Source organism: Charadrius vociferus, unplaced genomic scaffold, assembly GCF_000708025.1.
Source record: "Charadrius vociferus isolate BGI_N301 unplaced genomic scaffold, ASM70802v2 scaffold505, whole genome shotgun sequence".
NCBI classification, from domain to species: Eukaryota; Metazoa; Chordata; class Aves; order Charadriiformes; family Charadriidae; genus Charadrius; species Charadrius vociferus.
In genome coordinates this window covers 44,474-69,388 of record NW_009648645.1, presented here as the reverse complement: position 1 = coordinate 69,388, position 24,915 = coordinate 44,474, and the positions used below count along the sequence as shown (strand labels likewise).

Sequence of the window (24,915 nt, the reverse complement as noted above, 5' to 3'; positions counted from 1 at the left end):
CTTTCAAAAACCTGATCTTCAGAATGGTGAACCAAATCTAGCAGAAATGAACAGAACTGATGTAAGTAGACCCAACTGCACTCAAAGCTTCATTTTAATCTAGGCATTTTGCATAAAAGAAATATCTTTCTATGGTGGCATATACGCACAAACACACACACAGAATTAAAATGCAGATTCTTGCTTCACAGTGCATGTGAGCATCTCCAGATTACGTATGACATATGTGAATTTTTCCTTCAGTTACCTCTGACATTTTCCTGCCATGTATTGTCCTGGAAGATCAGTTCCAGTATATTCAATCAGATTAAAAATAATCTTCATATTTCGGACTCAGATTTTTATGCTGCCCTTTAAGAGGCTTATTCAACAAACCATGAAGGGTTTCATTTATTTTAATAAATGTTAGAATATTTTTTTTCATTTCTTCTTTGTCACATTTATTCCCTGGGCACTACACAGTATGAGAACAATACTGTATGTGTATAGGATCACTTACACTAACTAAAAGAGAGAGTGCCTCAAGTACAAATTGACAAATCAGGATTTTAAATTTCTTGCCTTCTTGCTAGCATTATATAGCATATCTATTTGCAGTATGTACACATATATACATATATATATGTATAAATATTTATGACTTGATTAGCTGGATCATACTACCTAACCTTTTCAACATAGTAGTTTCAAAGTGTCGTATTAAAGCCTGTTGGCCAGCTTCACGTTTCCTGCTCACAGAACTCAAGCCAACAATCTGTGCCAGACTGCAGTTAGCTAATTCAAAAGGAACTTGCAAAAACCATTACACAAACCAAGGGATGAAAATCTAAGCCTTTTTCTTTTCCTGATGCAAACAAATACCTTATCAAAATGAAAACATATCAGATGGGGTTTTGTGTTGTTTTCAAAGCCTTGCAAGTAGTATTCCAAGTAGAGGAAAGATGACGGACATAGGTAATCAGGTATTTTAGAACAATTGTTTTCTCACGGCAAAATCATTAAGACCTTCAGGACTCTCTGGCCAAAGCAGCATAACGACTGCCTCGCTGATTTTACTGGCCATTAAGGAACTGCCAGGAGACTATTTACTGTTTCCACAGGCGCTGACCCAATCTACAAGTCACACCTAGTAACCAAGAACTCAATCAGCCCAACTACTGTGCATGCCTTAGAACATCTTATCATCCAAGTCTAGACATGATGCATCTCAGAAAACAATATGATAGGCACATCAGCCACCACATCTGTATTACAGGAAAGGTGGTAGCTCTATCTTATTTTGAGACCACCTCACTCAATTAAAAGACTGTTTTTCATTTGCTTATAACATTGCCAAGATGCAATGATTTCAGCTCAGACTTTCCATGCTGGGTCCTTGCTTCAGGCTTGTTTTGGACGATTTAAGCCAAAACATTTCCATCATTTCCGAGAACAAGGCTAGGAAAAAAGGTTTTATTTTGCCCCTATTTAAAAAATTCTTTGAAAAGCTTGGGCACTCCTAGGCTTTGGAGTAGGAGCACGAAATGTGTCAGGGTTCGGTCTTTGTGCCAGAACTGTGCTTTCTGTCAACTCATTAGTTTTTCAGAAACTAAAATTTGTAAGAACTGGGACAAACAGGGCACACAGACTGGGACATGGACAGGATTAGAGGGAAAAAAAATGGACTGTCCAGAGCTGAGGAGCCAGTAAAATGGGGAATCGGGGGCAGTTTGCTGCCTCTCGGGCAGGATAGATACGACAAAGATGCATCAGTGAGGAGGCAAGAGACTCAAGGGCAGGTTGGAGGAGACAGGACAAGAGAGGTCAGGCTTCAGTGACCTTGTTCCTCTCATGTTTCTCTATACTGTCTCTACCTCCAGAGCCTGAAGTGTAATCCCTGACTTGCTCGTTCCCAGCACTCCTTGCTGTAAGGTAAAATGTGCTCTGATGCACCTCCACGCTGGCCTGCATTGAAAACTGCCATTGAAATGAGTGTTCCTAGTCGGCTATTTCACTAGGTCCTAGGCAGACGCATTTTTACAGAGAGTTAACCTAAGTGTTTACACAATGCCACACGGTGCACCTTCATTTCCTTCTGTTGGCTTGGAAAAGAAGAAACAAACAAAATAAAGCACAAAAGGACTTTTAAAAGTATTAAGGTAGAAGAGTTGGGCATGAGATTGCAAGGAAAAGCCAGAATCAGGTTCACTGTGCCACTTCACTCAAGCCTGCTTGTGAATGTCACAAGCAGACAACCTGGAACTACACCAGTATTTCACCATTGCCTTAAGGCAAACAGACACACACTTTGACATCACTCCTCTTTTGTATGCTACCTTCTCAGCTGTAAATATACATGGATATACTTTTCCATACTGACACGCCTCAGAACATCACCCATTGTCTTCCATGTACTATTTGTCTAAGGAAAACTTTATAAACTGATTGTGCGTGTACATACATAGCCATGAGGAAAACCACAAAACTGTTATACAAAGTTCAGCACATAGCTTGTGCATGATTTATTATGGAACAATGGCATCTACTACACATGCAAAACTGCAGCTTAATCACCATTCTAAACCTAATTTAATCTTCCAATCTAGGAAAAAAGACAGTGTGGGAGAACAGGTTTAAACCAAGGCTTAGACAGAACTTCACACCCCTGCCCAAATGCATAGTTATTTGGTTTAAGGGATGTCTGCAGTATGATATTCTGAACACATGCCGAGTCCTTTAAAGCCCAATGAATCTCACTTTTTGTGATATTTGAGGAATATCAACATAAACATTTTGCAACCTGCTTCTGTGGGAAAGAAGGCTCTCCCATCACAAGACGTGAAGGACCCACTGAAGGTGTCTGAGAATTGCCAGAGGACAACAAACCCTCCTACTGCAAACCACAGGGTTTCTTCCCTCCTGCAAACCTTCAGGCTCAGAAGCAGGAAGGATATTCACTTCTTTATTCTTCTCTGTGCTGCTGTCCCCATCTGTTGCTGCCTACAGACAGACTGGTAACTACAGACATGAAAGCTGCAATTCACAGAAAGCTTTCCATCCCAGGCAAGCTTCTTCACAACTGTTTTAGATATACTAATTTCTAGGAAAACATAAAAATAGTTCTTCATAAATTCATATGGGAAAAGATTTTCCATGTAAATGTCAGATGCTAAAAAACCTGCCACCTCCAAGGCTATAAACCATTTTTAACAGTCATGCTCAGCTGTCATCACTACTCATACAGTGTATTACTCTACACAAGCTACCGAACATTTTTAGCAGTAATAAAGAAATACATAAACAGAAGATAGCAAAAGTATGTAATAAGCTTGCCCTTTTAACTAATAACTTTTCGTTATTCAAAAAAAGAGAAAAATACTTTTCTGCAAATATTATGGGATGATACTATGAGAGACTTTTCTATCATGCACTTGCTGGGCAGTAATAAAATTCTTTTTTCAAATTATTACATTTTATGCATAAAAAAATCTATCAATTTTTAAGGTATCAGATATCTGAGAGAAAACAGTAGCCAACAATTGGGACCAAAATTTTCATCATAAATTTCCCTTTTAACACAATTAGACAACTTTTTTTTTGGTGAACTTTTTCTTTTACAGTGTACTTACTTTGAAGAAAAACACTTTTTTTTTTTATTTTTCCAAGAAAACTTAGATGCAATAACTACTGCAATTTCAAAAAGTACTTTGTAGTGGGGAAATTGCTTAAGATATTTGTCTATAATTCAGAAATACCTGAGTTACAAGACAAACTTTTATTCATATGTTCACAGTACTATCACACTGAAAAAAAGCTGAATTTATCTCAGTGTCATCAGGTAGCAATCCATTGTTACTCCTTAGATGACTCACAAATAGTGGAAATCGACTACAGAAATCAGGATAACTGCAGAAGTAGCGCCTAGACAAATTTGTGTAAAAGTCAGCCTCTGTAAAAGGAGTGGAGGTGAGGAGTAACAGCAGCTTGAGGACTTACTTAGGAGGTGATGTGAAATATTATAGTATTCTTATGAACTTGCTTGGATAACAAATGGATCTTTCCAACCAGATGCTGCAAATACTTCAAGCTCTAAATTACACTGACTTCTGGCTTCATATTTTAAACCATTGGTTGAATTTAGGAAAGTAGGATCAGGTCCTCATTTTGACCAGAACTTACCAATACTGACATTTTAGATTAATTAAAATCTGTAATTAAGTACAGTGATGCAAATCATATAGGAGACAAACAAAAATGAGTGAACGTGGAGCCTGCTGAGAAATCGAGACACAACCGGCTCTCATTAGAGCTCCTCAAGTGAAATCTCCACAAATAGTGTGACTCCAGTTGAGGACACCAGGGCAACACTGCCCCGTTCCTGGTACAAAGTCCCTTTATCGGGGGTCCCATGGGAGCCAGGCTGAGAAGAAACACTCTGCTCCCCATCAGATTGCCTGAGGAACTCAATTTCACTTTGCAGGTATAGCTCTCTTAGGGTTAATCCCTGGATAACAAAGAACGCTGGGAGGAGAACACAAGGAAAATCTCCGTCCAGAATTCAGCATATTTGAAGAATTGGCTCTTACCTTGCAAGGCATAGGCTTTTTGAAGGAGATTTCAGCTTGAGTCCAAACTCCCTTTGGAGAGTCCAAGACGGACCAGATTTTTTCTTGAACGACATGATTCTCCTCAAAGATATAAACAGCAAGAGTACCACTCATTTGGAAAAACCCATATAAGGCATAAAAAAAACGCAGACAAAACTGCAAGTTTCCTGGCAGGGTTGGGCCATACAGACGTCCAATGTACCCAGGCTGTGATGTAAACTTTGTGTTCGCCAACAAGTAATAACCTGCAAGACAGCACAATTATTAAGTATTTCTAATACACAATTAGCACCGCTGATTTGTTATTAAAGCAGCTTCCGTTATTGCATCAGACTTTGGTTATAAACACGGTTTCTACTGGCAGGAAACAGATTATCACACTCTGTTTGAAAGGAAATAAGAGTTTTTCTAAAAGCATCCCCGCTACTTCAAGATAAAACTGGCACATGGCTAAGTTACCAGAAATAAGCACTTTTCAATTTCACACTGAAAAATTCCCTGGCCTGCTGGCCTCACTGGAAACCTGGCTGTTTCAAGGGTACTGCTCCGAGACTGAAGAATGAAGGACAGGGCACAAGGCCTACTATTCCCTGCAGCAAGTATAATGAGGTGAGACTTTAGCACATATGATTAGGAACCATGAATACTCTACGCAAAGAGATGTGTGAGTTTCAGAACTTTTTAGCAGGCCTTTCACTACGTGGCTTCACTACACAACATTTCACAGTTTTCCCTTAAAAACGCCGACTATCCTAGGCCTGGAAGAGCTAAGACCCCACCATTCCTCTATATGAAAATCAGTGCATTAAGCTACTATTATATTTGCTTGCATATTTTTGTAGAATCATCCCTTCAGTCGCTACAGACCAGTATAGTGAAGATAATCTGATTCACAGCCCTGTGTGACAATTCAACAGGTGACCTTCCCCCTTTACATGTTGGGAGGCACAGCCAGAGTCCCAGTTAAGACAGCGTGGTGTACACTGATTTTCAATGGCAGGGAGCTGCAGTGAGGCAATCTAACCAGTGTGCCGATGGCGTTATTTAATGTGAGCGAACAACGACACAACAGGTTAACCTTTTTATCCAGTTTGACTCTTCTAGTGAAAAGGAGCTTTGATTTACCAAACCCAGTAGTGTGATCTCCCGCTCTATACACATTACGCTTCACTTTCACTCTGCTCCATCCTGGGCCATCTTTGTGATCCTGGTAAAAATTACACAGATCTTCCTCAAAATTGCAGCCTGCCTCAGCAGGATTGAAAGGAGTTCCTAAAAGATAGATGTGTATGTTCTGTTAGGAAAAGCACAGTATAATAAGCATAGGTACTTGAAGCACAAGCATACCAAAAATAGTCTGTTTCATCGTTCTTTCCATTACAGAAGATGAGCATGTGCAAAGATGTTACACATATATAGGGCAAAGTCACAATATCAAACTATCAATTTTCTACTGCAAGTGGGTGTTATTTTACTCTCAGCTGGAGCTGTGATTTTCCTCTCACCATGGGCCCCACCATGTTCAGTCACCAAGACCTCGACCTCCAAATCTTGCAAACACTCCCTAATAGTACAGCTCGTTACTTAACTGTTTTCTAACATTTCCCTCTAACATTTCTAACAGCACCATTTACAGTGAAGTTGATTAAGAGCTAGGCTAAGCTCCCCAGCCCTGCTGATGGCTCCCTCTTGACCTGCAATGTGGAATTCATGGGTCAGGATTTGCTTTAGCCTGAAAAAAATCCCCCTGGTAAACGGGTGCTTTTAAGTAACACACTTCTGTTTCTTTAAAAGCCTTGGTCACTTGTACCAGATTCTGGGTGAAGGAGGGGCACCACCCAAAGCCATCGTGCAATTTTTGGAGTCAGGAGCTGGTGAGTATTGCTCCACGGCAGCACGCACGACCCTTCTGCACAGAGGCTAAGAGGGGCTTCCCAGCAAGGGCAGGGACACAGGCGATCAGCTTCAGGAGAAGCAAAATTTTGGCACTGGAGAGATGCCTGTGGTCTTTTCTGCCTCAAATAAGCCAAATCTAAGCACTGCCCGGGTGTCTTCCTCTGCCTACAGAGAAAAAGGAGGCAGCCCTGGCCTCCCCCTGCTGCTTCCCTAGCTAAATAAAATGCAGTTGGAGCATTACCAGGTCCATGCAGCATTAAAGATTCATCCTTTGGAGAGCAAGTTTAATACTCTGGTACCTTTTCCCTCCATTTGGCTAATATTGAGACCTTTGTTGACCAAAACTTCCAGAAAAATAAGGAAAAAACTTAATGCTGCTATATACACTGCTATGGCTGACTACAAGGAGAGTGAAAATCTCTTGTTTTTTAACATCTCTACTCACAACAATTGAGGATAGAAATAGGAGATAAGCCTGAAGGATTGACCAGCTTTGTTGTAGTTCAACAAAATATAATGAAAATGATTGGTATTAATTTCTCAAACAGAAAAATACCCCATCAAAACCTCAAAACCAGAGCGAGTAGGCAAAGCTCTAACTGAACCTATTTGTCCTGGTTTGAGGTAAAACAGGACCCAATTTTGTTCAGTAACTTTACTTCTTAGCTGGGCTTCTTCTGACTACTGAAATTAGCAGCATATTGTGCAGACAATATTCGCTCTCAGAATGGTAAGACCTATGTTTATAGCTGATGCCCAGGCATGGTATGCAGAGAGGCTCTCGCTTATACTTATTGCTATAACAGCCAAGGCCAACCAACTTTGTTATTTGCCCCGTTGGAGGGTCAGAAGTGGAAAAGTGTAGAGGGGTCCCACCTGTGGGGAGGTGTGGACAGGACAGGTGACCCAAAAGTGACCAACGGGGTATTCCATCCCATCTGCCTCATGGTTAGTATAAAAGCTGAGGGATCAAAGGGTCAGTGCTCTTTCTTCAATGGCCAACGTTTGAAGAGGGATAGGGGGGAGCATCTGCCAGTCCCATCTGGGGTCCCCCACTTCCCCAGTAGCTGATTTGGCCTAAACCACGACACTGTCAAATTTACCGGTCAGAGTAGACCTGACCTTGGGCCATGACAGCTTGACTAAATCAGGGTTGGGGCAGAAAATACTATAAAGTTTATCCCATACCTCAGCGCATATAAGCCATCTGAAAATTAAAATGGAAAGCACAGATGAGCACACAGCTCCAACCCATGGCATACTGCAATCATAACTTGGAATTTTTGTTGCAAAACAAAGCAAAAACAGAACAGGCATTGAGGACTTAATGAAGTCCTGAGCCAAGAGTCATGGATTAATAACATATCTGGAATCTACCTCCTATTGACCTTTAAAGGTCCCTTCCAGCCCAAACTATTCGATGTTGATACTTGAGCAGTGCAGGTAAAACTAGCAGAGAGTCCAAGCAGACAAAAAAGGGCAAAAGATCTGTTTCCTTCATCACTTCAAGACTTCAGCCAAAAGTTCAAACTTGTGACTGAAAGAATGGGTGAGCTCAGTGGGAAACCACTAATCTACTTTTGACTATTGCTACAGTAAAACCCAAGCAACCAGTACACAGGTACTTAAGAGGCTGCACTCAAAAATAACAAAGTCCTTCGTCCCAAGTGCCTCTACAGCAGAGGTCACGTGGATTCAGCTGACTTCTGCTGCTGTGAAAACCTACTAAAATCCTGACAGGCATGCCACTCTCTGAGATAAATAATACATCCTGGAACGGTGAAGGCAGGAAGGCAAGGCTCCCGTTTTGGCTCTGAAGAACACCTCAGGGCGTGTGGCATGGAAGAAGATATTCCCTACATTGACAATATTGAAAAGCCCAGGACATTTTCTTCCTCATACTGTCACACCTGGGAAAATCCCCCGCTCTGCAACAGGCCTGCAAGTGGTAATTTGTTTAAAAGCTGGGGGAGGACGGGGATGGATGGTGCAAAACCCACATTCAGTCCAGTGCTCCAGTTGCAGATCCTTGAGGCAAGGTGTTTGGGGGGAAAGCATTAAGGACTGGTTTCCGTATCAGATGAATGGCATTAGTGTTCATCTGCTGTTTTGTCGCCAGGAGGAAGAGGAGCCCAATGGCGCTGGTCAGTTGAGAAGGTAGCATCTGCACATCTCTACCAAATATTGCAAATAATGACAAATGGTTCAGAGGGGCAAAGGGGGAAAACAAGGAAGGTAGGTAGCAATAAGAACTCATACCTGTCTGATTGCTGCAGTAAACCGGAGAGAAAGAAATGTCATCAAGGGCAACGTAACCTCCCTTGGCGCTATTGAAAGCAACTTCAAATATTACCTGGAAATGATAATCATTTGTTATTCGTCTACCACATACACAACAATAATTTTGGTACACATCTTTGTATTACAGAATTCTGATTGGATGTCCCAGACAGACTCCAGGGCATCTCAGACAGCACTGCAGGTGTTGGGACAAATTAAATTTTGTCACTTATTAGGGATACAAATCAGAGCCTGACCCTGGCACCAGATCTTTGCCCAATCAAGGTCAAGGAGAAATCAAGGGGAACATAGCTCTTCTGCTATTTTATGAAACATTGGCTTTAAAGATAAGAGTAAGGCTACTGTACCATACAAAGCCATTATTCAGGGTCATCAGTCTGTATTGAGTATAGCTCCAAAGCTGTCTAATTATTAGTGTATCTAGAATCTATCTGGATCAAGAGCTAAAAACAAACTGTGGATTACTCTGCTGTTACAATATCAAGTTTTACTGTTTTCTCTAAACATTTGCAGATGCTGAAACCTGTGCCTTGGCATCAGCTGGCAGGAAAGATTTCCTTTTAAGATTGCTTAAGATTACTTAAGAACCAGAAAAGCTATTGCTTTTTTTGTTTACCACAAAAATCAAACAATGTTTGTACTTAACCATTCCCAAGGGACATAATTTCCTCAAGTGGAGGACAATCCATAACTCTTGAGGAAGCGTCTTAAAATTTCTCTTAAGTATCAAAGCTCTGAGTTACAGGAAAACTTTGAGAAGAGGCCTGAATTACAAGGCAGCCCCAGGGACAAAACAAGGATATAAGGACAAATGCTTCCAGAGTGAGGTCCTGTTCAGTGAAAGCAATGCCTCTGATGTCTTGCCTAGGGATAGGAGCCAAACTAGGAGAGCTGTGAAAGAATCCTGAGTGGTCTGCTTTAGCCAGATGAAACAAAGAGGAAGGCACTCTTGAAGCAAATGAAGAAATTATCTGCAAGATTTAATCTTATGTCTATAAAGTGATCTCTCAAATAATGACCGTGTTGGTTTACAGCAGAAGTCACCTAAAGAAAGAACTGAAGACAATTTTTCAGTTCTTCCCTCACACTGCATTCCTTTTTTTCTGGATTCTTTCTTTCCCATTAATTTGTCTAATCAGCTTTTAAAACTAATCAGAATAATGGTATCCATATTATGCTGTGGAAGGGAGTTTTACAGTTAGGTGATTTAGAAAAAAATCCTCCCCTTGGTTTACTTTAAAACTGCTACCTGGTAATTAAGAATTTGGAATAGCAACATAAATTATGAGTGAAAGGGAACAGTTAATCTTTTCTGTGTCAGTCATGATTTTCATGAACCTCTGCCATATTCTACTTCAGTCAATTTTTTTTTATGGGCTGAAAACTGTTATTTCATCAAGGTAACTTCTCCATAGTTTTGATTTACCCCATCTCCCTCTTGTAGTTCTAGGATATTCTTTTTTAACTGCGAGGGTTGGAGTTGCATACTCTGCTGAACACAGGGGTACCCTGTGCATTCATCCAGTGGTACGACATCCTCTGTTGTGCTGTTTATTCCAGTATAGATATTTTCCAACATTCTGGATGGTTTTATGAATGCCACTAAGAACTGAGAGGATATTTTCACAAAACTAATCAAAGTAATGCCAAGCTCTAAGTGATCATTCATTAATTTCCATCTGTAGCACTAGGACTGGTTTTACCCTTCCATGTTACCTTATATTTGTTGAATAAGTAATTCACTTAGCATTCAGTATTATGAGACCTTATTAGATCTAATCTCCTTTCCTGTACCATTTGAGGTCTGACAATTCAAATGGATGACTTGGTCACTGACTTTTCATAGTATAAAAGGACTATATAACATCTGATTAAAATTAGCTTTACCCCTTACAATTTCTGAAAATCTACAGGCTTATGGTGAATTAACAAATACCTTATGTGGAGTCAAAGCAAGTAGAATGAAAGCCAATTTATTTGTAATCCTAGTATTAGAAGTATATATATATGGAGAGATTATATATATATATAAAAATTACATATATCTATATAAAATATATATTATATATATGTACACATGTAAGTATATGTGTGCATATATAATACAGATACACTGTTTAGTCCAATCATCTAAGATATTTACATATGTATTAGATATAAGAATATTTTACATATATATAAAGGCATAATGCATATATGTGTGTACGTATATATACACCCTACATATATACATCCACACACATTTTTATACATATATATGTGTGTTTGTGTGTCTATATATATTCATACACAGATATATACATATAGGATGTTGACACCAATCTTCTAAGGTTTGGGATTTTTTCAGTAAACTCTGGGGAATAAAAAATTTAATTTCTTTCTGACACTTTTGAAATTAATTATAGTAACCATAGAGAGCTGGCTTTCACATCTAAGGACTAATGTACTATTAGGACCCATGTTTGGACTCTATCTCATGAAAGTACAGAAAGACTGAATTGCAGGGTCACATAAGGCAGAGAATAGAACTCAAATATTTTTTTTTAATTTTTTCTTCTGCAGTGGGAGGCACGCATTATGTTATGATACTCAGCATCCTCAAAAATGGATCATCAAGTCACAGAAATATGGGACTGACAGACCTTTGACATTATTTAGTAGGAACTGAAAGACCTCACATTAGTAGGACTCTGCAACCTCCCAAGGTATTCTGTTCAAGCACTTCACCACCTCACTTCATCTCTGCTGAAAAGCAAGCACCAGTATGGAAAGTGATTCCTCCTTGACCCTTGTTGTTTCCTTGGACTAAGGAAACAACAGATCACCAGTGTCTTTATAGCCATCATTCAGATACTGGACGTCCACAGCCACGTTCCTGACTTGGTCTGAGTCGGCACTGGTGTCTGATGAAACCTGGGAGTCGTAACTGGACTGTACAGGAATGATTGCGTTACCTCCATGGGGTACGGTGCATTGAAGTCAACTTCTGCTAGCGCCCAGTCCGCACTCAGTGCACTCTCTGTTTTCCAGATCTCCTCATAAAAGCCACTAGTGTCTCTCAAGTAAACGGTAAAAACGATGCTACTCTCCTGCTTAAGTTGATAATAAAAAGATAAGCAGCCAGACATTGGGGCCGTGGTCTTTGGTGAGATTAGCTGGGCCACTTCCTGAAAATGTTTGACGTAAACAGAGTCCACATACATGTAGTGACCTAAAAGTATAAAAGAAACTTGGTATAAAGACACTCTGCAAAGGACACAACTCACAAGAATTATCAGGAGATGGGCAGGGATGAGGCATATATCTTTACAAACTGGACAACAATGGTTGATTCCTAGGAAATTTTAGTAATTCTAAGGGATTTTTTTTTCTCCTTTCCTCAACTTTTGTACAACCCAAAGCTGTTTAGCTAAGACACCACCGGCAAAACAAGTAAGTCTCAGCAATTTCTTAAGTCTTTATTCGAGACCTTCATATTAAAGAAAGTAATAAACTCTCTGAATTTTGGGAGCCATTCATAAAAAAAGTGTTACAACTGAGTAAATTCCCTCCCTCCCAACAGCTCAGTATTTAGTCTTTTTCCAAATACAACTTTTACTGAGGCAACCCAAGTAAATGAACAAGACTGTGAGCTATGAGTTTCCTCATGTTTTACTCAGCAGTTCATTTAATGTATCAAATGAATTGGCAAATAACATTTATTCTGCACATTTCACTGCTTGTGTAATTCTGCTTGGTCTATCAAAGATTTGGTTTCAAAATGTTTTATCTTTACTGAATAGATTGCTTTTTCATAAAATCCATAAAAAAGACTTTTGGGAGAAGCTAATCAACAGAAAAATGCATTACAGATTAGTAGATGCCCTCCCCACAACAGCCGATACGACGAGCAGGATTTTCAAAGGGTACAGCTTCTCAGACTAATTTTGGGAGAGCTAGCTTGATTTAAACAGGACACATCCATGTGCACGGATATACTGTGCATCTGTAGTTTTTCTTCTACACTCCCAGGAACACAACATCAAACAGTGTCAGCTGATGAACGGAAAAATGGTTCTTCACAAGTAGAAAACTTAGAGGAGAATGAAGTGTCAAACTGATGAGGTACTTCAGCAGGGACACTGCAAACTGTGCCGTTAGGTTTGCATCTACACCACTACATTAATTAGCTAATAGTGTTCTCAAACCTGGAGACGTCACTTCTCACTTCACTCCAGTGGAAGGAGGCGAAAGGGCTTGCTTGGCTATGGGTGTTCTCCAGCCTGTTCGCTGCCAGGGGACTGGTGACACTTCAGATGTACTTGCCTGAGAACTTCTGGGCTTCATTTTTGCTCTTGCAGTTTTACCACATTTCATAGCTTAATTATGATTTCGCTGGCTGATGTACCTTCATAGCACAATTCTTGCAAAAAGAAGGCTCTTCTGTGACTTTTGGCTTCTTGGGGCCTTCTCAGTCAATGGTCAGCAGAGAGGTTTGGTGTGAAAAAGAAACACTGTGGCTACAAGAAAACAGATCCCTCCCAGTTGGTGGCATTTCCTGTCACATACAGTATTTTATTTATTAGGTAGAGCCACTGTCTGCTGTTGAAGTTGTGTTGAGTTAAACTTCCATCAAAATTTTACCAGCATGTAGGTGCCATGGGCTGACACTCTGTACTCAACTCACACAATTGTGAAATAAATGAAAAGGCACAGCGGCATGAGTTAAGGAAAGAGGATCAACCCTGCTTTCCATGATGCAATTCTTTGCACCATCACAATCATCACGTTGTCTGAGACGCGCAGTGTGCTGCAGCAGCCAGATCTCCTGACCGTCACTTGTCACGGTGCTTCATGCAACACTACATCAAAGGCTAAGACATCTCCCAACCCTTCTCTATGACTATGTAAAACATTCTCCGAACAAGGTGGCCTGGAAAAGTATTTCATATGGGGCAAGTGCTGAAAATCCTTTAAGTCCTTACGGCATTCTGCCTCCAATGGACTGTATTAACAACACCATAGTTGACCAAAAGAAACCAAACTCCTAAACTGTGCAATTTAACCCGAGATTCTCCAAACGTATGTCCATCCCTTAGCTTTCCTGCTCAACTTTCCCAATAGCCACTGGAAAGAAAACCCCTGCCAGACGTACAGAGCAGTGGTACAAGATTTTAAAACTTACTGTGCCCATAGTTTTAGAATCCACAGAAAGATGAATTTTCCCCCTCTCCATCCAAAATTTTATTCTTACTTTGAATAAGAATAAAACCTTACTATAAAGCTTACACAAAACTTGGTGTGAACATCTGCAAATTCCCCCCACCTTTTTCTAATCCCTTTTTTTCACGTAAGTAATTCTTACCCCACCCAATGCCAGGAGAAAGGAAAGAACTCACATAATAATTTGCAGTCTAAGAGTCATACATGGATCACAGACTCAAATCTTCCCCTATAATTCTGTTTTACATTTGTTGCTTACCCAGTTCACTATTAAGTGTGTGGTCTTTGGGCAGGATAGATTGAGAATTGCGAATGTTCCCTCCACCAACAAACCAGTTGACATTGGGGTTCCAGCGGTTCACAAAGCCACAAAGATGATTTTCTTCAAAGTCACATTCTGCAATTGCAGACATCACCAGCTCAGTGCACACATTTTCATGACAGAAACTGGAAGAGAGGCTATTGCTAAGTGCTGGCCTTGTTTTACATATGGCAGTGCAGATAACACCTATATTTATAAAAGTGGACATGGCACTTATAATAAATGGAAGAAAACTTAGCCACAGTTTTTGATCAATTTTTGATAAAATTCTCGTTTCCATCCTGTTCAGCCTGATCTATCTTTTTCATTATTTGGCAATACAGGAGTGCTGTAATTTAGAACCAAATAAAATAGATCTAAAATATACCACTTATGAATTAGTCAGAGCAGAACTTCCACTTGTAAATCAGGGACGGCTAGAAGCAAAGCAGGGCTAGTATTTCACAGCGGTAATGAGACTACTTCGTTTCCTTCACAGAGCCAAAGAATTGTGACAATTTGGTTGGACTCCATCAGAGCTCCGCAGAAATGCAAAGGTCTCCCGGCCTCCTAATGACTGAAATTTTTGAACTTCATCAGCAGTTTTTTGGCAAATGTCATGAGGAAATAGCAGTAAGTGTAAATATCAACAGAGTTTTGACTCTGCGGCCTCCAAAATGCCAGCGTCAAGAAGCACAAGCAGGCAGACAGCAGAAATAATGTCACAGCTGTTGTGTCCAGTATTTGCAGCAGTCTAGTTTTGTGAAAATATAACACTTGTTCCTGCTTGAACAATAAATATCTTCAGAATGAATTATTGTATGTGAAATGTCTATATATATCACAGCAATGGGTGAATAACAGTACATATTAGTGTGTGCAACCTTAGCTTAAAAAATATATCAAATATGACAGTCTATGTTTCAATAAGGAAAAAGCCATTGCCTTTTTTCTAAACCCAGAGCTTTAATTGAGTTTTAAAACTGCCATCAAGACATTTTTTCTATGCAGACAATATGGGAGCTGAGCAGACACTACTTACCAATACAATACCCAGGAGTTATTTTAATTTCAAAAACTGCTATACTGGCGGATTTATCTTGTCCCATTTCACCTTCCAGTATGAGCTACACAAAACAAAACAAACCACAAATTTTAGGGTTTCAGTATTTCCATTATCACCCTGGACATTTAAACAGGATAAACAGGAGAACAAAATAAATACATGTGGGGGACTCATCATCCTCACAGTCAGGAGCAATGCTTTTGCTGGAAGAGCTTTGCAGAATGCATTAAAGATGGAGTCAATGCCCTTCCTCGAGGACAGAAGGCATGCTGAAGGACAATGAGACAAAGCCAAAAAATCCCACATTTCATATAAGAGTATGGGGCTCCAGATTCCTCAGCTGTGGCTATAAAAAGCGTTATTGTGAGAGATGCGATGTGATGGGTCTTGGGTAGAAATAATCTCCTCTCAGCTTCTGACTCCTCCCAGAAGGGCCCAGAGGACAGGAACAAGTGAGTGCAGCTGCTGACCCAAGACCTGGCAGGTCCCGTACAGGACACCAGCAGCTCCACAGGGCTGCCACGAGCTGAGGCGTCCTCGCTGCATGGCTAAGCCAGCTGTGCTTTCCCACACATCTGCTGGGAAGAGCACTGACTGCCTGACTCGAGCCACCTCTGCTCACTGAGGACTGACTCCCATGTTGACAGCCCTAAAGGTGAAAGCCAAGAATAGGATCCAGAGCAGAAGTGTTCCAAAAGCTGTCCATACACCCCAACCCCTGCATCAGAAAGCCTGTGGCATCTTCTAAAGTCGGGCTTACCTTGTACTTCTTTGTGCTGTTCATTAAATCTAAGCTAGCTATAAGCCAGCTGTCTGAGGGCTCCTTGGCTGACCACAGCAAACGATCAAAGCTCTCTCCTTCCTGCCTCAGGTACAGGTTGAGCCTGGCGGGATCAGGCGAAGGCTCTGAAGTCGTTGCTATCTGATAAATCAGTCTGATGCAGCTCCACTCCTCAGAGTACAGCTCAGGGCTGGACAGCACTGCTTTCTCACCCTCGTAAGATGTATCCACAGAAATGTAATGTCCTGGGAACAGGCACACATCAGAATAATAAATGTCAGAGGCTTTGTTTTCACCTCCCTGGACAGAAGTACTCATTTACAAAGGAACGGTTGTTCTGGGGCTAGGTTGGGAGATTGAGACTGCCACTCATTCATTAAGCAAGTAATTTAGCCTTTTGATATCCCACCGTACCCACACAAACACCAGTTCATGTGTCTCACAGCATTTTTTATCTCAATTTTAAAATCATTGGAAAACTTCAGAGAAAGATGTTTTATCAGCGTAAAGCAGATTATTAAGTAAGTATTGCCCTCCAGAAGTGATAGCCGTAGACAGATGACTTGATTGACAAGATAATTTACACAGGCAGGAATACGCTGCAGGAATATTTAGTTGTTTTACAGATCGAAACTTTTTAACTTCACTTTTATAGTTTAGATTTTAAAATAATACTTAAAAAACACATTGCAGCCAAAAACTTCTAAAGCCTTTCTGGTTTCAAAGAAGAACATGAGAAAGACACTCTTAGGTAGTAGAACTAACACTTACAAATCTGCTGATTCAAAAAAGCGCTAAATGTAAAGCTACGTTACATTTAAACATATCAGCAGTCTCAATGGGATTATTTCAAAATTACTCTCTGGATGCATATTTTAGGAGCAGGACCTGAAACATAACCTTCTCTGTAAAAACAAAAGAAAAGATTCAATGACAAGCTAAAAATGCACAAGGAGGACAAAAAAATGCCAAAGAAACAACATGCAAAAAAAGGAGGCAACAGTAAATAAATCACAGTGAAACAAAAGCCTGGTCCTGGAAACTTTACTAACACATCAAAAACAAGATCAGGAGAGTAAAATGGGATACAAGAGTCACAGAAACCTGGAATGCAATACCAGAAACAAATGAAACAGAGAGAAAGAAAATTTAAAAAAAAAAAACCAACAAAACATGCTACGACATCCATGTCTGAAATATTATCCCATAGATGATCGGGAAAATTATTCTTTTAATCTAGTGGCAATGTAAATCAGACAAATCCCATTCCTGATACTAGTTCTCAGCAGCCAGTCTGCAGTCAAGATCTGTAAGAGCTGTCAAGGACTGTGTTGAGTTAGTCCTTCACCCAGCAGCACATCACACCTATCCTCTTTAGACTCCCCAGAGCATGTATTTCTTCTTTACTCTCATTTCACTTGACCACAGAGCTTGTCTCAGTTTCCACACATTTGTAAGCACTTGCTGAACTTAGACACATCAGCAGTCGGACTGATGTTAAATGTATTGCTTGCCTTTGAGGCACATCCTCCCCTCCCAAATCCTGCCTGAACCCTCCAACTCTACCAAGCCACCCTGGGGTGGCTTCCCAGGAGCTCCCCTATTGCCTTGTCAAACGTATTCGCTCCGATGTGGAAAAAGTCATCCACATGGACAGTCACTGCCAAGGCAAACAGCAGGTACAGGTCTTGTCTAGGAGGTTCCCGAAGTTCTCTCCCACACACCCCCAGGAAGACGCCAGGAGCAGGCAGCAGCTCTTGACAACACCTGCATCCTTGGGCAAGTGCATGTTAGAGCATCCCCCTGCATCTGCTCCCTCTCTCACCTGCAGATGCTGTGCACAGCAACCCATTTGTACTGTACATTTTTGTCTAACAGATGTAAGATAAATGATTGCTACTTACTTAGGGTGTAGATGCAGCCCTAAGGAGTATAAGGGGCTGTGTAAATACAGACAAGCTGCCTTTTCTTTCCCTTTTTAGGGAATGGAATTTTTTTTGCCTCTTACCATAACTTCTCTTTATATCTGCTGTGTTTGGTTTTAGTCTCTTGGAGGAATATACAAAATCACTGGTTAAGTACGAGTAACTTGTTACTGCAGCAGCACATGAAAGAAAAATAAATACAGGAATAAATGTTTAAAAATAGGCACCTAACATGCCTGCCAAATACTTAATCTGCCACTATGTAGAATGCGAGTGCATAAAACATCCACTCGCATACAGATATCTAGTTAGTTCATAAGAGTTACCATCCACAGCATTTATTTGCTGGCATGTGCTAGTCCAAGGTATGCATATTTTTTCACATGTGTGGAGGATAGAGGGAGATCACCAAAGCTCTATCAGAAGTTGAATGCTTCTCACACATTTGTTTTTAATTGATATAAGCGGCAATGTCCAGTTCAGATAAAGAATTTGTGTTCTTAGGCTAGTCTGAATTTGGATCATTTTGCTTACAAAGAAACCTACAATTCAGAATCCATGCCTGGCAATTTCAGTTTAGATTTCAGCCCTATTTTTGTCAGCATTTCATGAAAAACCCCATAGGAAACAGAGCCTTCTTACAATATTCATCTTTTTTTCTTTTTTTTTTTCCAGAAATAAATTAGTGTCGACACAGGAAAACACATTCACATGAAGACCTCAAATTACCAGCTATAAGGCCTAAATGCCTGCCTGGCTTTAAGACTTAATTATAACTAGACTAAGGTTCTTCTACAAAAATAGTGATTTAAAAGAGAAAGAAAACCTCTTAGAGTTTCCAGTCGGGATGATTATGTTACTATAAACTTGAGTCTGTCTTCTCTGTTTGCTGTACACTTGCTCTCACTTGGTCTGATTCCCTACTGAGCAAAGATCATGAACTCTCTTTTTAGTCTGGGGGGAATGTGGGGGGATTTGGGGGTTGGTTGCTTTTTTAAAAAAGATTAATTTGACCCATTCATTAAGTCTCCAGAAACAGAGTGCTCTCACCCCCAACCTGCTAATCAAATGATCTTCTGGAAGTTTAAATGTGTGATTGGCTCCACTGAAATCAATGGGAGCACTGATAGAGAGCTTTATGCATACGTTTAAATGCTTTGCTAATCAGGATCAGGCAGCCTGGCACTTTGCAGGATCAAGCCAGAAAATGCTAATGTTAAACTTCTTCCAAATGAATGCTGGCATTGACTGAATGGCCTTTATACAAAACTGTACTTCAGTAGCAGCAACAACATGCACCATTGCTGCCGAAAGGAAGGTCCCACAATGCAGACCTCAAGGACTGACACAGAGCAATTGTGAGAGCAAATCAATGCGAAGAGGGGGTTCCTTGGAGTAAAGAAGCAGACGACTTTCCACACAGTCGATGGAGAATTTGATGAATACACAGTGCTGCAGTCTGAAATCTCTCATTAAAAATCTAAAACGCAGCTTCACTTCGCAGCATGCCACACGATTTTTTTCCTCAAAATCCTCCTCCTCCAAATGCCCATAGCGCTTAATTTGGAGCAGTCATTTAGGAGTTATCAAGAGAGGGCTGCTCTTCTAAGTCACAGGAAAGCAAGAGAGGAAGTCACAGAATGTTAGGAAAAGCCTGATGGCACAGAAACACAAGCGTAGAATTTCTGGCAATTACTTGCTCAGGGGGTAGAAGCAGCCCTACGTGGTAGAAGGGGCTATGCAAATACTGGAAAGCTGCACTTCCTTTCCATTTTTAGGGAATGGCATGGGGTTTTGCCATTACAGCGATGACACCCTACAAGCTTCTTCATGGGCAACAAAAGCCAGGGATGGCGAACTACCTTTGATTGCTGACAGCGAGCAGTTCCCTGGTGAAGGCAAACACCTACAGCCAGGAGAAAGGATGGGAGAAAGGGGACTCTCAGATGTATTTCCCTCATCACTCACTCGCTACTCAGGCTGGCGAGTAATGCACTTTTCACCCACATTCCTATAATGCTGTTTACCTTACTGTATAACTTCACTGCCTTCTCCTTGACAGCTGAATCAAACTGTACAGGACCAAGCATGTGTTCATCTTACATTCCTCCCTGTCCAAGCAAAACATTGAGCCCATGGGGGATTGGGACCCAGAGTTTCAAAACTGTCCCTCCTCAAAACCACTATGCATTGCGGCGGTAAGACTCACAAAAACGAGAGCTTTCTGTATGCGTGTCTCTCATCTTGCTGCTGTAATAAGCAGTTCCGAACAGAGTCTCTCTCAATTACAGTTGGTGATACATTAACTCTATGAGTCATTCATCCAAGTTTGTCAAATCTGTATTTAATTTTTTTTTTTAAATTTACTTGCCAAATAGGCATCAGTACATCAGTCAGCAGTGATTATATCAACGGCTTAGGAAAGGGGGGGTCACAATCAGCAATGCTACTTTTTCCCCAAAACAGTGCAGAACCTACACTGATTGCTTTCTCTGTAAATAACTCAGACAAGAAAAAATGCCAAACACTGGGCTAATAAACTAAATCAAATTCCATTGACAAAATGAAAAAACCCAACTGGGATAACTAGAATTACCAGTTAGCTTTTCAACGATATATTTCCTCTGTAAAAGTTTGGAAGGGTAACCACAGACATGTTAGACCCTTCGTGGGGTTTATAATGGACACAGCTGTTTGCTTAGTTCAGCAACAGTGAAGCTCTACAAGAAAAACTGCATATAAGCCGTGAGCTCCAAGAGAAACAGTATTAAGGAAATATGAAACAAAAAAAGTTTGGCAATTTGCATTCAATTAGGCAATCATTTATACAGAAAATTTGCAAGAAATGTCCTAAAATTGCCACTCACGTTTGGATTTTCTCTGTATTTCCCATACAGAAATAGGAGAAAATATTACAAGGGTTTCTTAGGAGAAAAAATGATCTACTGATACCTTCTCTGGAATCTCAGTGTCTGGACTTTGGGTTGTTTTTTTTTAAAATATTCTACTACCAAAAAAAAAAAAAAAGGCAGAACAGCAGTTCATTTTTTAGGACCTGTTCAGCCTTCTTACATTTCCGAGAAAATTTAGTTAAAACTATTAACAGTACTGCCAGAGAGACAGAATTTTGCAAATTAAGTTTGCACAAGGAGGCTATCCCTGGGTACAGATGAGGTTCAGATGAAGGTTCAGAGTTCGATTTAGGAACACAGAAATACCTTATATGAGATTTTGGGTGAACCTGGGAGATGGCTTGTGGCCAAATAGGAAAGCTTCAAACTCAACAGTCTACTTTTCCTTCAGTTTCTTTTCAGTAGAAAGCAAACTTTTCAACTAAAGCAGACATTTTTTGCTGACAATTTGTCTTGAAAACCAGAATTGAATGGATCAACCTTATACATGTCCTATCTATGAGGTTTTCTGAAGATGATTCTTCGTCTAATCAAGAACAGTCAACGTGCACTTTGGCAAGGCTTTTTGGAGCTATAGGGTGAGGTGGTATTTTTTTCCAAATTTTTTTTAGGCAATGTCTTGGGAAAGCAAAAAATTGCATGAGTAAGTGACTTTTTAATTGGAGGGAAAGGTTTTGCCCTACAATTCCATGAAGAAAGTAAAAGAAATCCCCAAACCAATGAAACACATAAAAACCTGCACAAATACTTCAGCTGGGGCCACAATATTGTGCTGGGATTAGAGAAGCAGCTTGAACTGCAACTATAGCGGCAATTTTTAATGACAAGTCGAACGAATGCAGTTTGGAATACTTTAATATCTTTCAACCTACAAGCAGACAGCTGTTATTGGAGCTGGAGGTCTTTGCAGCAAGTTTTGGTCCACACAGCCTTAAAAGCTAGGCAGCATCGGGCTAGATGGCACCGAGCCCTCACCCCAGTCCCCATGCTGCATGCTGTGGTCCAGCTCCAGCAGGGTGCCAGTGCCAGCTTCCAGCTGGCCGCAGGCTTCCCCTTGCTGCCCTCGTCTCCTGCCGTGGGTCAGGTCCCCTCTGGTCAGCCTCAGCCACAATGTCACCAAACCCAACACTCATCAAGAGCCACCAAGACCTCTTGTGTGATCAAGGTTTTTCAGTAGCAGCAGTGCATCCCAGGCAGCTGGAGAAAGCATCGCCTCTTGGCACCACTGCTGGACCGGGGAAGGTCTATCCACCACCCAGACCCCTGGGGGATCTGCCCAACACACCCTTCCCCAGCTTGGTCAGGCAGACGGCGAAGTGCGGCAACAGCCATATACCCTTGTGAGAGACGGTGTTTAACCACTGCCCCTCGGCCCTTGGGAGACTTGTGGCAGGAGTTTCTCCACCCTCAACAGACAGATGCACGGACGACGCACACAGGACTGAGTGGCCAAACCTGTCCCATGTGAACAAAAGTAGAGGCTCAGTCCCAAAACACCCAGGGTGGTGCCATGATTAAAGCTACTTGACTCCACCGGGCATAACTGGTATTTTCATTCCCAGCAAGCCGCAGATGGCTTTATTTCTGGTAAGCCGTTAGATTCACACCAGAAGAACTGCAGCATGGTATATGCTGGGACCAATTAGCATTGTCATCATAGGAAAAAACTTTTTGGTCTTTAAACCTCCCTGTCTCCTCCGTGGTTTCTTAAAAGCAGCTCTGTGAAAATAGCTGAGGGACAGAGAAGCAGAAGGTTGTCTGCACTTGTCTGCAGCGACTGACATGCACTGCCAAGGTCAAGGCTTTTCTTCCTCTTGTGTCTACAGGGGCCCCTGAAGCCTAAACCTGTCACCTTTCTGTAGCAAAAGCCTGCAGTCCTGCCTGGCTGGTCCCAGCTGCCAGACCCCCCCTCCCTACCCAGGCCAGGAGGCCACCTGAGGACCCCACAAAATCTGCCCCTGTGCTACTCCGCTCCTTCAGGGGGAACAATGGGGTTTCCAGGCAACTTTCACAAAGCTGAGTAGTATTTACTGGAAAGAAAAGCATTTTGTAGAAAAGCACAGCCTCATGCGATGAACACACAGGTGGTTCTGGGGCAGTCACGCACCTTCTCCAGCTGGAGGGACAGCCCTGACAACAGGAGCTCCCCCGGCAGCTTTCTCTCCAGCTCACCTTACTTTTACAAACTGAGCCTCTTTCCCAGAACTGACATTTATCATTTGACCTTTTGTTTGCTGCAGCCAGCAGACTGGACTAGATAGTTCGTGTTCTCCAGCCCCATGGGGATGAAACTTCAAAGGGTCCTTTCCCAGCAGAGGACTTGGATTAACCACCATCCCCACCTCCTGCCCTGCCCCTTGCTCCCCCAGAAAGTTCAGGAAAACAGCTGGTAGCAAGCCTGTCAAAAACCATAAAAGTAACACAATTAGCCCTGAAACACTCTGTGACTGCAGCATCTGGTCGCAGCTACCTACCACGCTGGCCGTGCCTTCCAGCACCGATCTGTCAGCGTGCCTGTGAAAGCCTGGCAAAGGTCCATCCAGCTTGCGCTGCCGTTTTCTGTTTCTGATTTAGAGGACTTGCTCCACTGCTCTGGGGACGCTTCAACTTGCATAAGCCTTTTTGGCAGCAACCGGCTCCTCTCCTTGCTCTCCCTCTTGAAGTCCCAAGATCCTTACATCATGCACCAACCGCAGCAGATCTTCCGTTTGCTCCAAACACAAGCATGGGGGTTTGTTTTCTTTCACAATGACCTCACAGATTTTTCATACACTTTTCAAGTTTTCTTTCTGCTTGTTCCAACCAACCCGTCAGTCCCAGCGAGCTGTTGTTCAGACCACTCGGTTCTCCTTTTCACGCTGTTCATTACGTAATTTTGACAACTTTTTATCTGCTGACACAAAGAATGCCAGGTTCTTCTCCCTCTGGTTTTCCTTGCAACAGCTCTTTCAAAAAGCCATCTCCATGATTTCTATTAGCTGGCATACTTGAGCAGGACGTAGGTAAGATTTGGAGATACAAGGTTCTCTGCTGTGAATTTCTGAATTGGAAAGAATTCAGAAAAGCCTTTTATGTATTCTTTGGCATCCTAAATCGTTTTCCATTGTCCCCAGTGCATGAGGACTATTAAAGATAAAAACCAGATAAACTAGGAATCATCAGGCATCTATTTGTTCACAGTGCTCACCTCTTTCATTACTAGCTCTATCCCTTTGCTAAACCATGTTTCCACCAGGATGAAGCACACAGGGGAAAGCACTGTGAGAACTCTTCCAGCAGTGCTGCTTGTCCCAGCAGAGTGCATCACAGGGCTGCCTTGCTTCAGCAAAATAATATGAAATTTCACTCCTACAGTATTCCCTTGCATTATGTTGTCTACTTACTTTGTTCATTGCTCCTTTCAATTACTTATGTAGATGTGCATGGTGTGATGTGGAGTATACCTGTAACATATTACGAGCTCTGCTTTGTGTTATGCACTAAGTACGTCTCAGCCTGCCCAAGGCAAACCTACCCATCCACAGTCCACACAGCTTTAGCACTTTTGTGAAGAAAAATTCATCAGATTTGCAACTCAGACCAAACTCTGGCCCGCACCTCACAGGGGAACCGACTTGAGGAAGTTGGTGAGCCACACCATGAGACAGGAGGCTTTGTGTTGTGTTTTAAGAGAGGGAGGTTTCTGGTGCCATGTTTCTTGAATCAGAGTGGCAATCACAGCCATGAGGAATAAGAGTTTGAGAGAGAGAAGAGAGAGATACTCCAACACAACCAACCCTGATTTAGTTGCCACATGTCAGGATTTCCATTAATCTGGAAGATCATGCTTTTGTGCTTCAAAAGCAAAGACTTCTTCCTTGGTATGCTCCAAAGGGGTTAAACTAAAAGCCCGTGGTACTCACCATCTAAGCAAAACTCTGAAGCAAACCTGCTCTCAGCCAAGGA

At 41.5% G+C, this 24,915-nt stretch overlaps 1 protein-coding gene across 1 annotated transcript in view; it reads right to left on the bottom strand.

The window, feature by feature from the left end:
- The window catches only part of MAMDC2 (MAM domain containing 2), a gene marked incomplete at its 5' end in the record, with an annotated part of 29,824 nt that extends 13,446 nt beyond the window's left edge, over positions 1 to 16,378 (bottom strand). The window contains 7 exons of the mRNA XM_009886406.1: positions 4,566 to 4,831; positions 5,712 to 5,858; positions 8,742 to 8,835; positions 11,738 to 11,994; positions 14,245 to 14,382; positions 15,329 to 15,413; positions 16,113 to 16,378. Coding sequence (XP_009884708.1) covers positions 4,566 to 4,831; positions 5,712 to 5,858; positions 8,742 to 8,835; positions 11,738 to 11,994; positions 14,245 to 14,382; positions 15,329 to 15,413; positions 16,113 to 16,378 — 1,253 coding nt within the window. The remainder of the gene's footprint in view (positions 1 to 4,565; positions 4,832 to 5,711; positions 5,859 to 8,741; positions 8,836 to 11,737; positions 11,995 to 14,244; positions 14,383 to 15,328; positions 15,414 to 16,112) is intronic.
- Between the last annotated feature and the right edge of the window lie 8,537 nt (positions 16,379 to 24,915).